Consider the following 16443-nt stretch of genomic DNA (forward strand, 5'->3'; position numbering starts at 1 on the left):
GCAGACCATCGACATCGTTGACGACAAAGGGCTTCAAGACATCATCCAGGTCGCTTCGGATGACCCGTACCACAGAACACCTACGAGAACTAGTGTCACAAGAATCCGGGAACTGTATGACAACTAAAAAGGTTAACGAAAGTGGGGCAGCTGGCCTGAGTTACATTTATTACACTGACGAGAGACCAATGGACATCAGTCAGCAACTTCAGCTACCTCGGGGTAACAGCACACCTGATCATTCACTTTACAGCATACAGTATTTAGTACATGATGTGTTTGTCTTCTGGGCTCGTTTGCAGTTTATAAATATTATTGCTCACTCTGATTTAAAAACCACAAATAAGTTTAAAAACTCTAGTTTGTTTAATATTTCTTCATTTAAACACCATACTTGTACTAATTCATCTCAAACAAAAATGCAGGTACATTGAAGTATTTTAAATGTTAAGTTAGAGATAATAAATATAATAACAACAATAATAATAATAATAATAATAATAAAACACATTTTTTTTAGTAAAAAGTGCTTTCAAAGTGCTGTACATAAAGTAAAAAAAAATAAACATTTAAAAATCTAAAAAATACTAAAATTAAAGAAATGTGATTAACTTGATTATTCTTTTTAATCATTTGACAGTACTAATTAAATGTAAATGATACCAATGGATTTAACCAATTCTAACAGGTTTCATCTGGAACCATTTCTCAATTCCCCTCGCTACACCTATCTCCTATTAGTGCTGCATGATTAATCTAATCCCAGTCACAATTGCGATGTCAGGCTGTGCAATTACATAACTGTATAAGGCTGCAATTATTCTTGTATAAGGCAGGAATGCCAGAGAAAGCCCTTTAAGTTTACAGCAGTACCAGTGTTGCACTTAAAAAGTAGCTGTATTTATTAAAAAAAAGGGAAAAAATGTAATCTTTGGAAAATATTGTTATTATGAAAGCAATACTATAAAAACGTCAGGTTTTGTTTAATCACAATTACACATTATGATCAAATCATGCAGCACTACCTCCAAGTACATGTTAAACTTTTTAACGGCTTTTTGGTGTCAGTGTGTTCTTGATGATCAGTTACACTTTCATCTCCATGAGCTGAGACAATTAACACTGTCTACAATTAAGAACAATTAAATTACCTCTTGTTCATGAGAGTTTACCACTTGCTCTTACTCTTGTTATCTTATACTAGCTCTGTGTTTAGGGTATGGGCTTAAGTTCTACATTAATCAAATGCTTTGTCATGTTTTTTGCATACATTTTTAGCACTTTTTTAAACGATTTACAGCAATTAGTCAAAGTTCTTTTGAGCAGTTAGCCTGTAGAGCGACAATTAAACATTAGAGGCAGCACTGAAACAAGTGCTACATTAAAATGCTTTTCACTGAATGGTAAAATTAAAAAAGTTTTATCTGCATTTTGCTCTAATAAACAGGATAAATCTTAGGTCTCCATGGTACAACAAAAAAATGCCACAACTTAAGTCACAACTTAACTATTTAGTTTCAACGTAGGGTTTAGTGCGGATTGCTCGATCATAGCAAAAATCGTGATCATGATTGTTTTGATTAATATTGATACCTATTATCGAGCATGATTTTGCTTTGATTGAACTTACATCTGTGCATGAATTTCAAATGAGTTAATTCATTTGGCATATTAAGGTGCAGCCATAATATTGTAAGACATGCAAACTATTTTGAATTGTTCCAAGTCCAACTCAGAAAAAGCTGTTGCTGTTTTAATAACCAATGGCTGCCCTTTTATGGTCTGCTTTAGTGCCCTTGCTTATCAAACCAAGCCCAACTCAGCATACAGCCAGTAGTCGTTTAATCTCTATTATCTTGTTTATTAATTTAAATTGAAGCTCCATTAACTGTTGAGCCCTAGACAGTACAGCATAACGTCAGACCTAGCTTTGTAATAGCTGATGCAACAGGTTGTAGATCTTCAGATACTATTTAGAAAAAAGCTGCTGAACCAAAAACACTGTTGAAATTGCACAGATACTTTTGGGTGCAGGGATGTCTCCTACAGATTTGTACAATCAAAACAGTTTACATGAATATTGCTGCATTTCTTATGAATAAAAATAATGTCAAGGGCTTCTCTTTCAGTTGCCATAATATTGAAACAATTTCGATATTATATCATTCTTATTAGAATAATGACTAGGTTTAATAAACTACACTAGTAAGAACTCTTGCATGGATGCTCTCACGGAGTTGCATCAGGAATAGGGATGCACAATATTAGATTTTTGTACATATCTAATAAGCTTCTATTTACAAATACATTTTTGGCAATATCAATGCTAAATAAAACGAATGTGGCTCAGAACTGAAACGGCCTTAAACACCCTAAAGTTTAAGAATGACCAAAGAAACAGACTTCAGTCCAAGCTTAAGGAATGAGGATGAACAAAGAAAAAGGTGTTGTCAAACATAGCTCTGCTGATTCTGCTCAAAACTCCACAAACTTATTCAAACACACAGCTTTTACAGCTTATATTTAGATTGTAAATATCGGCAGAAATTTTATATTTGCCAGTAGTGATAATTAACTTTTGAGGCTGACACCTGCTGTTACTGATATCATGTCAATAATATTGTGCATCCCTATTCAGGGACTGATGGAATTATTTTGTCTTCAATAAAGCACACTGAGTTTACATGTGTATCAAATGTGCTATACAAATACCGGTAACACTGATACGAGCTGACAATCTAATAAAGTTTTTATAACTTCACCAACAAATGTATGTAATGTATTTGAGTGTTCTCTTACCTCCAGACGTTTGACCACCTCTTTGAAGTCCTCCGTGTTGTTACTAATACTCCTCAGAGACACACTTTCTCCACGTTCGTAGAAAATCCGCAAAGACGCTGGACTGCTCAGCGACCAGCCAATCACATCCTTAGTGGCACAGTTGAACACCACAGCTTTCGCTTCCCGATCTAACAGGATCATAAAGTCATTAGAGATGGCGAGAAGGGCCTCCAGTTCCCCTCCGGTGCCATGGTCCTCCACGTAAGTGGGCCAGGCCACTCCACCCAGGCTGCGAATCTCCGCCCCTACGTAAGGCCGAGACTTCTCTTTCTTCTTGTGAGCCAACGAGATGAAAGGGAACTTTCCCGAGGGGTCGATGGGCGTGCTGGTGGTGTGGCGCTCGGCAAGGTCCCGCAGGTACTCCTGGCGGGTTCGGGTGGCCATGGCACGGAATTTGTGTGACTTGTGGGCGGCGTTTTCTGCATTGATGACCTTGGCAAGGAGAAAGTCCCGGAACACGGAGGACTTGGGAAAAGTCACGCCGTCTGGGATTGGAGGGCCGAAGGAGGGCACGTCTTTGGAACGAGTGACTGAAACACTAAAAAAAACAGAATGATAGAGCAAAAAGAAAGGGAGGGAAACATGAGTGGAGAGAAAAGAAAGTTATCTCCAGAAAAAAAATATTAATAAGTCAAAATCTCCCAAAAAAAAATTCATTATCAAGAACTGAATTATCAAAAAAGTTTGGATTCATGTTTTCTTAGGGCTCCTGTACATTTGATCACACTTAGGTTTAACAATTTGCTCTGACATCATTAATCCTGTGGCTTAGATGTAATGTTTTACTCGACAGTAAATCTACCCACTGTGTCACATCACATACAAGCTTGAAGGATTTATGTCACCAAGATTTAGAGGGGCGTAAAAGAGATGCCAGATTCTGCAACACAGTTTATTTTTGATATAAAACCTCATGCGGTTTGCTCAGTCAAGTATGGGAACAAAAAAGGCCCAATTCTCATCACTCATCTGAGTGTCATCTGTGCTCCCCTTGCAAAAAAAAGAATCCTTACAGTCTTCTGCTTCAAATTATTCTTCTGCGATCTCTGCTGTCTAAATTCTGTTCATAAGATTTACGAACTAGCTCTAAAGAGGAGGCTGTGTCTGTCTAGCATATACTTCAGTTTCACATCTTTATCTCTCTGTTTTCTATCTCTGCTCTCCTCATCCTCTTTTTCCTTTTACTAAGCCCTTGGAATGGCCATCTGAGGCTCTTCACCCTGTCTGGTATGTCAGGAACTCAGCTTTGCAGCCATAGAGAGGAAGGAGAGCTGTGGAGGAGGATGAGGGGAGGGTGCTGTTCCAAATCTCATGCCCCAAAAAAGCCTCAGAAAACCCCGAGTGAGGGAAAAGGAAAATGTGGCTGAGAGAGAAGGAGGACTGTGTGGGAGAATCTGCAAAGATTATTGCTTACTGGAAAGAAAGCATTTTTCTTGCAATGTGGGACTCAAAACCTGGTCTATTGAATGTCTCAGTCTGAAGGAAATGGAAAAAAAGGGTGACATTGTCCCAAAATGGCCCTTCATCTGACCATTAACTCCGCAGATGGATCACCTGTCCCAGCCTCAGGTGATAATTACAAGCTGACAAAAGCTGCACAGGAAGTCTGGTCCCTCATCCCACACGCCACCCAGCTGACATGCATCAGCACCCCTGTTGACATCAGCATTAATAAGCAACTAAAGTCAATAATATGTCACCCACATTATTCTAAACATACCTCAGAGACGAGCCCGTCTTCACCTGAGACATGTGGTGTTCAATTACTCGAAGTGTCAAATTATTGACACCTCATTCTCCCACCTGTTCCTGTTTATGACGCATGAGGGTAAAAGAAGAAACATTTTTTTCTTGTCTTGGAGACCAAAATCACTGTCCAACCTGGAGAAATGAATGCTGATAATACCTTCAGTGGCTGTTAGTATTTCAAAATGCACTGTGTATTTCCTGGACTCTCAAGGACGACAAGAAGAAGTGGGGGAGAAAGCGGCGTGCGTGCAGATGTAAAGCTACAAGGTAATGCAGAAGTACTAACATTAGTGTCTTTGCAGCAGTTGTGGTGGAGATGTGTGCTATTTTAGTGCATCTTCAATAAAAGTTGATTTCCCTTAGTTCTACTTTCACATGGACAACTACAACAGGAGAAAAACCTGCATTATTAGCATTGCATTTGTCATGCATTCTTCTTGGATTTTCCATTGTGTTTTCAGTAAACTGGTGAGTTTCTTCTGCCTTTCATTTTAAATTTCCAATATTAGAAAACAGCAGAAGAAAACGTTTTTTTTTTCCCTGAATGATTTGAACTTAAATTAGAGCGTAAAGTGCACCACTAGCAGTGAATGTATATACTAACAGCATTAGGATTGTCATCATGCAAGAATTCTAATTTAAAATTGAAAGTAGTAAAAATCAAAAACCATTCAAACCCATTCTGGTGCCAGAGCAACAAAAACAGCTAGGACTACCACCTCACTAAAATTGTACATGCCCCTGCAATTTTCCAATTGCCCAACAGTAAAAGTACAGTGGTGGGTCAAGACGAGGAGGATTTTTCAGTGGTAGAAGTGTTGTAAAAAAGGGTCAACCATTACCTTGTTGCATGAAGAAAATCCCTCCCAGCATTCTAGAGATCTTGTGTTCACAAGCACATCAGGCACAAAAGCCCCATGACCATTGAAATCCAAATCTCATCACTCGAACCTTGAGTAAGGGTGAACACTTGAGCAAACTTTGATGAAAGGCTGTCAAAGTTTTATTTTAGCTCTGACGTGGCTCTACATCTTACTCAACTCCTTTAATAAAATATGATCGTCCATTACTACACTGATACAAAGACTAGGTTATCTGAGGTAATATCTTCATTTTGTCCTCTCTAGTAGAGAGCAGAGAAATAATAAGATTATCCTGTTTAAGGTGCAACAGACAAAGTTTACATATTTTCATCTCTAAATTGCTCTAATAATCATGTTTAGCATCTTGTTTCTATGCAAAATCCTGTTAAGACAGAAAGAACTGGAAGTCGCGCCCACATTTAGCGCAATATCATGGAAACAAGGAATAAGGTGTTTACCATTGTTTAGTTTTTGGTTACGTTGCTTCTTTGTTTTGCAATGCTTGATTTTAAAGGAGCTATTGGATTTAATGTATTGCATTGAAATGTCTGTTTGTAGTCCATCTTCTTGCATGTGTTAAAAATGACATGTTGATGTGTCCAAGATCTCCCCCACTGCTGACATTTTCTTTAATGTTTGAATTTATCAATAAGTGTCTTCCTCTAAGCTGCCACACCAGTTAGTCTGTTTCACATATCCACTGCAAAGGATATATTTCACTTTTATGGGGACAACCGCTCATATGTGGTGTTTGGGAAGGGCCTTAAAAAAAAATAAAAAAGGTGATTGGATGAACATTCTGTCCGTCACATTAATTAAAGGCAATCAGAGCAACAAAACAATAGTAGGCAGGCACCACCCTGGGGGTGAACTACACAACATTGGCTCAACAGGTGACTCACTGTTGTTTGCTATCAGTGGAGCCAGCTAGTAAATTAAACTCTTCCCAAAGGCAGCTGGGAGAAAACATCTCTTCCTCCAAGAAAAGCCTTCAGTGTTGTTCTTTGCTCTTCTTTAATTCAAGTAATATTGTCCAGCTCTTATAAAAATCTTATCTCTTTACCAGCAGCCGTTGTTTACTAAATTAAATTATGTCCATAACTACTGCCTCAAATGACACTGATTGATTCAGCCATTTTCTGACCGAGAAGAAACATTTCAGACAGAAGATTTGCAAGATGGATCAGCCAATGACAGACATGGAATCTGGCCAATCCATCAGCTGTGCAGGGTTAGACTTTATCTAGTGATACTAGGTTGCCAGCAAACTGATGAAACACAAAATTTGAACACTGGCTACAAACATCAGTGCCACATTGCTTGCCAATAGGCAGATGTCTGTACCAATACCAATCATACCGATGTTCAACTGACCGTGCACCCTGCAGGTTTCAGTCTATTGTTAATTTAAAGTCTAATGTTAACAGATGCCTTAGTGAAAAACGACTGGAGTACAGATGTGATGTCGAAGACAAGTTTGATGTCCCTAAATTCCCCTGACCTGGTTGTCTTAAATGAAAGTCAAGCTCTCCCTGCAGAGTGCACGTGGTACTTCAGAGATATTCAAGTACAATTTATAGTTTCATGACAATATGGTCAACATAGCAGTCCGATCTCCTTTTGTTAATTATCACCTTGCAGTATTTTGCTCTTTAGTGTGTCTAAAATTCATATTTTTAACTCAAACTAGAGCCCAACCTGAGTGACATTCTCTGGGAGCAATATCTGCTTGCTCTTTCATGGAAAACAAATGAATCATGCCGAGTATTCAAAGAGAAGCCTGTGAAGTGGTTATAAGCAGGCTGAACAATTGATTAAAATAAAATGTGACCTTTTATTCTTATTCCTTTACATTATAACAAACATCACTCACTACATTACAGCGCAGCTCTAAAAGCACTTGTACTGATCTAAAACACCTGTGAGTCAGTCAACCAAAGACCTGTGACTCATGTAGGACAGAGGGAAGTGATGGAGAGAGGAAAGTAGATGTATTTAAAGCTAGAGAACAGGAAAAATGAATGAGAGAAAAGAGGGATCATTGGGAAAAGAGGTAGCCAGAGAGAGAGGGAGAGAGAGGAGAACGTAGGGCTGTGGGGTTTTGCAGAGCTGTGTGGCTGCTGTGTGATCTGCACGGCAGGAGGTTTGGCAGTGGAAATTAAAGAGCACATTCCTGTGGTTTCAGAGATTTGTGGTCTTATAAATATCCAGTGTGTGGGCAGCTCTGCTTTTCCAGTATCCACGACCTGCTGCCCACTGAGCCAGGGCAAGAAAAAGAACATGTCAATACCTGTTGGAGTGGGTGGCTCAGAGGTGTACTGTAGGTGTGTGGATGTAAGAGAGGAACATGTAACTTGTTTTTATCTACAACAAATGCTCAAAGCCGTAAAAACTGTGTTATATAGAAACTAGACTGTGTGCTGGCTGTAGAAAAGAATTATACATGTGTAAATTAAGAGAAGACAGATACATCTAGGAAGCCACAAGTGGTATCAAAAGTATACAAATGTCCTGATTTGAATGTGTCATGCTGCACTTGTCTGTTAATTGGTGCCATCTTAAATTCAGTTTCTTGTTTTTAAATCTCAAAAGTACAATGAAAGTCTGTCTGATAGCACATCAAGTGCACACAGAGATCTGTCCACCATGCATGCAGAGTGCATGTCCCCAAAATGTAGGCATGCACATGACACTAGGTGTTTCAGTTTCAACTGAAATACCACTAAGCCCTGCCCTCAAAGGGCAAGGTCAAGCTCAACAGGATTTCTTTTGTCAAAACCTTTTCACCCCTGGTAAAGGAACACCAGGGGCTCATGGCAACCCTGCTACCCACTCTGGTACTCTAGGTCTTACTTAACAGCAACATCAACCCCATACTGTGCCCTAGACCTCGTTTTGGATACCCCTGGTAAATGACATTACCTTTCTGCAAACTTTGCTACATAACACCGTTGTAAGTAAACTTATAGCCACTATAGTTATAGTTACGTCAACTTTGGTGTGCAATGTTAGCTCACCGTTTAAACTAGGGCAGGACAATTAATCGCAAATTAGATTAAAATTGCAATTTGGGGTGCTGCAATTTAAAAATCGCAGAAGTTGCACTATTTCTTAAACTTGAAATGTGTCAAAATACCAGTGTAATACTTCTTTGCACGAGATATGTTATGGACATCATGCAAAAAATTCAAGTTTTTTTACAAAAAAAATTACTGTTTTACTTATTTAACATGAGATGCCATAACAATGATCACCTCTTCCATATAGCAATTGATATCAAATTTGCAATATGAGCCAAAAAATTCCAATTAGATATTTGTTTTAAATTGTTTTGCCCTAGTATATTCTATATAATATAGAAAATTGTTGTTTGCATGTATTAAAAAATATACAAGATGAGAAACCTAAAAATATTTGCATATTAAATCACAATCGCAATATTGGGGGAAAAAAATCGCAATTAGATTGTTTTTCACAAATCATTCAACTCTAGTTTGAAGATGACAGAAAGGCAGCTGTTGTTCAACAAAAATGCTACACCATCCTCAGTCACATGGAAACAAGGGATGCACAATACTGGATTTTTGCTGGTAATTGATATGTTGATAATTCCAAAATTGATCTACCCAATACCGATTTAGAGATATTTTAGTCATTTACTCTTTTGTAATAAAACACCAAGATAATTGTGACAAAGTGTAAATTAACACAGAATCAAATTCTTCTCAAGTGCAAAAGCACTAGCTTTAATTCAGACCTAAAACTTTAGTCCAGGCATGATTTAAACTTTATGGAATAAGGATTTCAAATAGAAGAAACAAACTTCAGCTCCACAAACTGATTTGTGCATTCCGCTGATACGTTTGGTCAATACATCAGCTGTACACATTGGGGGAAATATTCATATCTGCCAATATTCAGATATTTATGCCTGAATCATATGTAACATTTTGATTTGATTTTGATGCTAGAGATCCTTGGCTGCACAGGCAAGAGCAGTTGCCTGATGAAGAAAAACCAGAATGGCTGTTTAAACTTGCTAATTTTGTCTGAAACGCCTGGGAAAGAAGATGAGATACTTTATTCAACAAATCAATGACTCTAGTTTGTCTCCATCCTCTTTTTCTTTTCTATGATAATGAAAGAATGACTATGTTCTATGATCCTGGTTTGTTTAAATTCTTGGCGCCATGAAAGCCAGGGCATATGATTGTATGTATTACATAATAAAATAAACACTTCAAAAACTTCCTTCAAAATTCACATTTTTTAAGCCAATATCTGCAGATGCCAATATTTTGCCAGTGATATCGTGGATCCCTAATGGAAACACTCTGGTTTTGAGGAGTCAGACCTTCAAGAATGCAAAATAACTTGCAGAATATGTTACATGTTATTTTATAATTGAAAATTAATGCACAAATTTGTATATGTAAGAAATATTATCTCAATATACAGAATATCAAAATTATGATTTTTCCCATAACTGAGCAGCCCTAATATAACAACCATCAGAGATATTCTTACATGATGCTTGAGGCAGAATTAAGGTGAGTATAATCCTGCAATCAGAAGCACTCTCACCCCATGCTGCTTAGTGCTATGACCACACATACAGTTCACTACTGAAGTTGATATGCTAAAAGGTGTTTTTTTTCTTTAAGTGCAACACCTGCATGTTCATATGCTGAAGCATCCCAAGAATCCTGTGCAGCAGCTAACTGGGTGGCGAGCTTTCATTTAATTAGACGTTACTATCATGAGGGCAATGACGCAGATTAAACATACACTTTAACATTATTAGAAACGGTATGAGACAGCTCTCTTCACACAATGTCAGTACATCCCCATGTGGGTGTCTGAGCTGCTGTCAGTTACATACAAAAAATATATCACATCATTTTTTTAAAGATCAAGCAGCTGTAGTTATAATTCATTTTTTTTTTTTTATCAAGGCATCTTCCAGGGGCTTTGAAAATTATTGCACTTGTAAAGTACAGTAGACTTCACTGCACTGAGAAGATATTTTGTACCTTGGAGAAATCCCATTGAATTGTCATTACATGGAATGATAAATCAGACTAAATCAACTTTTTTAATGTGCATTTCAATTCACTTTGCACTGAAGCCATCCATGAATGCTGCACTCTCTAAAGAAGTAACATTAACAATTGCTTTTTAACATGTATTATCTATTTTTTACATAATTCTAGTTCTGTAACACTGCTTGAAGGAACAACATAACACTTATTAAAGCACAGACTCTCTATTAGCTGTGCAATGGTATAATGGGCTGATTTTATAAAGCCTCTTATGAAAAAATTTGGACTGCAGCCATTAAGACTTCATTATTTTGAAAAAGCTCTTCAAGTCATTGTGTGATTAGCAGGCAACAGTTTCCAACTATGTAAGCTACTTACAGAGTTAGAGCAGTTAATTGAGGAAGAAAAAACGCTGGTTTACCACAAATGCTGGAACACAGAATTCTAATTCTTCATCCTTAACACCCAACCACACATCTGCCAACATAAGTAAAGTCAGACTGGACATTTCATAGCTAACAGTTAAACAAGTTAATCATTGTCCAGCAAAAATCCGCAGTGGTCTAATTAGTCATCTTACTCTTTAGCACCTGGTATACAGAAAAGTAGATGATGAGCTGAGTTTCTATGGAGTTAAGCATGTTCTCTCTCCTGAATCTATCAACAGTATGGTCACTCCTGTTTGTTTGTTTCTAGTCATAAGAAATTTAGTTTGTTTTGCAGTTTTCTATTCACCTTATTCCTGGGGGCTCTACTGAAGATAAATTATGGGTGGTTATACAGCGGATGTAGGACGAAAATGTTTCTCCCATGGCTAACCAATAGCTGTTATTTTGAAAGGAATCCACCCTTAACAGATCAAATGTTGCTCCCTTTTTATAAAAAAAAAATCAGATGTATTTTAGGCTGTAAACTATAATCTATATATTATCAAACATTTCTTGCACAGTTCTGGTTCGCACTGTTCACAGTTGTACTAATATCCAGATGAAGCTGTCTTTAACAACAGTGCTTTATACAAGCCTGTCTAAATGCATTAGGCTAGCCACACACTGGATGATTTTTAGATTTCAAAGGTTTTTTTTTATAATGTATAAAGGATCTCACAGTGAGAATTCCTAACACACAAGATCTCACAGGAACTTACATAAACAAACGTGACTTCAGAAGAAAAACAAACATGGAGCGTGATCAAAATCCTTGACTAGCTGTCCTGGTGTGTGTTACAGAGGTGGCAAAACAACAAGGAACAAGGAAAAGGATGAGGGCGAAAAATCCTGGCTAAGCTAAAGGTAATAGTTAATGTTTTGTGAGCCGTGAAACTAACTGGTATCTGGTTGGTGATGCTACACAGACTAGTTGTTGAGCGTATTCTGCCTGTTGCATTTCCAATCTTGAACTGTGAATATCAAACATGTTTTGTCAAATTATGTTGATGGTTGAATCAATTGGAACCAGTTCTCAATTCCAAACCCTATTCAACAGGTGGCCATCACACTTATTTTTCAACCTCTGAATCGCTCATGTAATCTGGGTGAGTGTTGGTGACTAACTTGGTGAGGATTTCACTGGTATGAAAAACTCTGGTCCCTCAGAGTGGGAAGGACATGCACCAAACAGCACCATGTCCTGGATTTGAACCTTCAACCAGTGCATCAAAGACTGTAGCTCTGTAGCTATATATAAGGGCATTTAAGTATAGGGGCACCTGCTCTAACAACTGAGCTAGACTGGTGCCCAGAGATTGAGTTTTTAATACATACTCTATCCTTTCTCTGCTAAATCCCTCTGTTTTTCTCTATAAAGGGGCTGTAAGGTGTTGCAGTGGTTTGGCCATCATCTCCCAACATTTAGCTTTTTGTTTCAAATCCATGATTGGTCTGGGACCACTCTGGGCAAAGTCCTCCCCGTGTAAGCATGGGTTCTCTGTAAGTACTCTGGCTTCCTCCCACAGTCAAAAGACATGCTATTTTGTTACTTTTTGACACTTAATTGATAGACTTTAGGCCTGTCCAGAGTGCACCCGGCCCCTTTCCAAATGACAGCTGGGACTTGCTCCAGCCCCCTGCAACCCCAAGGAGGATAAAGGGTATATATAAAAGATAGGTAAATGAATTGATCTGTTTGATAGTGCTTGTGTGCACAGTATTATTCTTTTACTTCTGACTGACACTACTCTCTTTAATTTTGCAATTAAAAATACAATCAAAGCCTACTTATGACTTTATCTTGTACTTCATTTCATGGAATTAAACCACAATGCATGCATATAGAGTTGTGTAAAAAACAATTTCTTCATTTCTGTGCTATCTGACACATTTAAATACCAAGCCAAAACTTCTTAAAGTCAGTTTACTTTAATACAATGTGATAAAAATGGCATGGGTATAAATAAAAAAAAAAACAGCTACAGCTTTATATTCTTAGCTATATTTAAATGAACAATGATGAGTGTGGATCATTTCCCTGCCCTGCGTGCGTGTATATGAGCATCCTTTGGAGTCTGAAGTAAACACACCAAAACTTCAAAGCATCCTTACTTAATACATTACATGACTCACAGTCCAATTCCCTGTGGTGTCTATGAATCGTAAATCACTCCAAACTTCATGTCTCACCTCTTCTCCTTATGGGAAACCAGTTTTCACCTCAGAAAACTTCAGATTTGTGAATGACAGTTGGCACGTGTACATAGTATTTGCTCCATATTCATTCTTTTACTGGACTCTTTGCTCGTGCGTTGTTGCTCAGTAACGAAGTAGCCCCATGGGGGACAATTAAGACCTCACACAATGTCCTCAGACAGCAATTAAAACAGCCATTAGCAGGAGAGGGAGGGAGAGTCATAGAGAGCAAGATAAGAGGGAATGACAGAAAACTAGATAACAAGACATAGGCAGGAATAAATAGAGAACGAAATGTCCTGAACAACTGAGCGCTTAAAAAAAGGAAATGGAGAAAAGGCTGAATGTTCATTATTCCTATAAATGACTCCAGAATAGCACTTTGTATTTCATATTACACTTCTCTGACAATGTGGTTATAAATCGTGAGAAACAGAGGGCTCTTGATGCTTACAGCCTACTCTAGGATGGAGTGATGAAGCTGCAAAAGGCAATAAGAGGGAACGTTTTGTGGGAAGAGATAAGAGCATTATTGTTTTGGTGGTGGAAAATGACTCAGGAGGAAAAGAAATGGGTGAACATTAGATAAAACAAAGTCCAAACTATCTACATAGACTTTTCTCAATCTACTCCATCAGCTCTAGAATGAACTGAAACATTATGAACAAAACCACAGAACAAAAACTGCTTTTGAATAAACTATTCAAATTAAGGAAATCACTAAACCCCTGAGGTGGATGATGGCTCTGGTGATAGGTCTCTGTTATTCTGTTTTACATACACACACACTATCCTGATAAAATGATATATATTTCAGGCTCTTCATGCCACATTCTAAATAACAATGTATCAAAAAATTAACACCGCTGATGTAAATTTACTGTGGTATTATGACTTCCAAAACAGACAGTGAATTCATACTCCTTCTGGGTGTGTTGTTCTCTGCTCTGTGTTCACAGTGGCTTCATTCGCGTGTTTAAGTTTCATTTAGAGGCTCAAACTTGTTTCTTTCTTTCCTTTTAAATTGTGCTTAAACACCACCCTCTCAAACTGTTAGCCCTGCTATCATCCAGGGGGAAGACAAACAGCCCAGCCTGACCAAGGCCCGACCTTGTGTCTGGGTTTCTGATCATCAACCGGCAGCCCAGGGGCTACATCAAGGCCCCCCCCCAAGCTTCCCATCCGGGCCCCCACAGATTATTACATTCAGAAAATATGTTGTGTTATCCCTACAGTTACATTTTGTCTCACCTGGACTTATTGTCTTGAAATGCTTCTAAAACATCAACTCTGTAGTACACGGTCAAACTCTAAACATCTTTTTTTCCAGGACAACCTGAGATTTAAGAGCTTGTGTGTATTTTTCCCTGCCTGAGAGTCAAAACAAAAGACCAGTTTCCTGTTTGTGTTTTTTGCCAATCAGGATACAGCATATTTGCATCAAATCCTGTGATGGGCAACATGGCATCACCAGAAATATGCAGGTAAAATACCTCATTCGCTTCTTTGCGGCTGGCTGCAGTATTGGTAAAAGGGACCTGTTTTACTGTTAAAGGCTAAAAATTAAGCACATTTCAAAGAAAAAAATAAAGGAAAATATACCTGCCAATAAATAAATAAATAAAACGGCCCTTGTACAACTCTAGTTGATAACCTCTGGTATAAAAGCATAAAGGTAGTGTCTTCGCAAAAGTACAACTAAAGGAATGACAACTTTGGGCTAAGAAAGGCACTTAATCATCAATGAAATTGATCACAGAATCTTTTTTCCAGCTCTGTATCGGCATTCGTCTGCTGCTCTTGGCATCACAGACACTTGCTGGCTGAACAGGAAGAGAGGGACGGAGGAAGTGTGGAGGCAGGAGGAGAAGTGGGAGCTAAAGGGATGAGAGAGGTGTTTCTAAAAAGAGCATTTGTTTTGGCTAGAAAACCTGCTCTAAAAGCCCTGAAATAACCCTTCTACCATGTCATCTCATATGCTTTCAGGTTACATGAGCGAGCTGTACTGTACAACTGCTGCTGGAAAACCAAGATGACACTGCATTTTTTAAACAGTGAAACAAACACTGAACAAAAAGCTAGAACTCCATCAGTATACTGCAAAGCTGAGTTTGCAATATCTTACCTGTACGAGCTGTTTTCAGAACATGGGTTGTGTGCACGCACGACCACGAAGACGTGCTGAAAGTGCGAGCGGATGTTTTTGGGAGTGAATGGGAGAGCCCCGGGTTCCTGGAACACGACTGTGATGATATCGTTCCCAATGTGACGCTTCCGTAGCAGCTGGAGACGCACAAAGAAAGCAGAAGTAAATTAAGCATAGGACAGAGAGTTTATCATTAAGGAAATTAATTAAATTGTTCCTGGTGCTGGTGTTAACATGTATTTATAATGTTTATGTTTATCTGTTACTTGTGGCATGAAGGCTTCATTATCTACTTTATTCACTGCTGTTTTATAACCCATTTATTTTTTCATATAAACTGCCAAAGGCTGGCAGATAAAATAGTTTATGTCAGCTCTGCTAAAATACATCAAGTGATAACATTTATGTTTAGTGTTGTCCAATTACTTTTACCAAAAAAAGTTGGAACACTGTGTAAAATGTAAAATAGCAATGTGGTTGTTTTGAAACACTAAAGCCTAAAATAAAAATGACATATTAAAATGTTTTCAGAAAATTACATTCCCTTTCAAAATTTGAAGGCAGCGACACCTGCCAAAAATGTTAGGACAGAATTATGTGCACCACTCTGTAGGCCCTGTAGACTTCAACTGATTTAATTCAAATATAATCCTGTACCCTTTATTTAAATGCTCTGATGGCTTCAAATTCAAAATGGAAATATTTTCCAAATAATATTCTTTGTTTTGTATTTTTTGTATTTTTATGTGTTGTCTTTTCGATGTTTTCAAGAAAATATGGAGTTTAAACATTTTAACACCATCACATTATGATATTTAACACCATGTCCCAACATTTTCAGAAAAAGGTTTTACTTAAACTGTTATTTTGCAGTATGTGAATGCCATTCTGTCATATTTATCCAGTGCTGTTTTATTTGTTATTCAGTAATATGCCAGTGATTGCAGAAGAAAATTAGCTTTATGCCAACTCATCAGATGTCAACATTTGTGTTTAATATTGTACATGGTCCATTTTAACGCACAGTGTGTAAAATTCTGCTACTAGTGTGCTCTCAACCAAAACAATGGCACAAAATGACACATCCGGAACAGCCCCGCCCAGCTCCGCCCTTTTGTTTTTATTCATAAATTTCTCATACTGTGGGAAAAATGCACGTGTACTAGAAGCGATGCTAG

At 37.9% G+C, this 16443-nt stretch overlaps 1 protein-coding gene across 6 annotated transcripts in view; it reads right to left on the reverse strand.

Moving 5' to 3' along the window:
* The window catches only part of sipa1l1 (signal-induced proliferation-associated 1 like 1), a 150641-nt gene that overhangs the window by 29822 nt on the left and 104376 nt on the right, over positions 1–16443 (reverse strand). For all 6 annotated transcript variants that reach the window (XM_041805723.1, XM_041805726.1, XM_041805725.1 and 3 more), the window contains 2 exons: positions 15245–15402; positions 2800–3379 (listed from right to left, as the gene is read on the reverse strand). In XM_041805723.1, coding sequence (XP_041661657.1) covers positions 2800–3379; positions 15245–15402 — 738 coding nt within the window. The remainder of the gene's footprint in view (positions 1–2799; positions 3380–15244; positions 15403–16443) is intronic.

The sequence above is a fragment of the Cheilinus undulatus genome, linkage group 14, assembly GCF_018320785.1.
Source record: "Cheilinus undulatus linkage group 14, ASM1832078v1, whole genome shotgun sequence".
Taxonomy (NCBI): domain Eukaryota; kingdom Metazoa; phylum Chordata; class Actinopteri; order Labriformes; family Labridae; genus Cheilinus; species Cheilinus undulatus.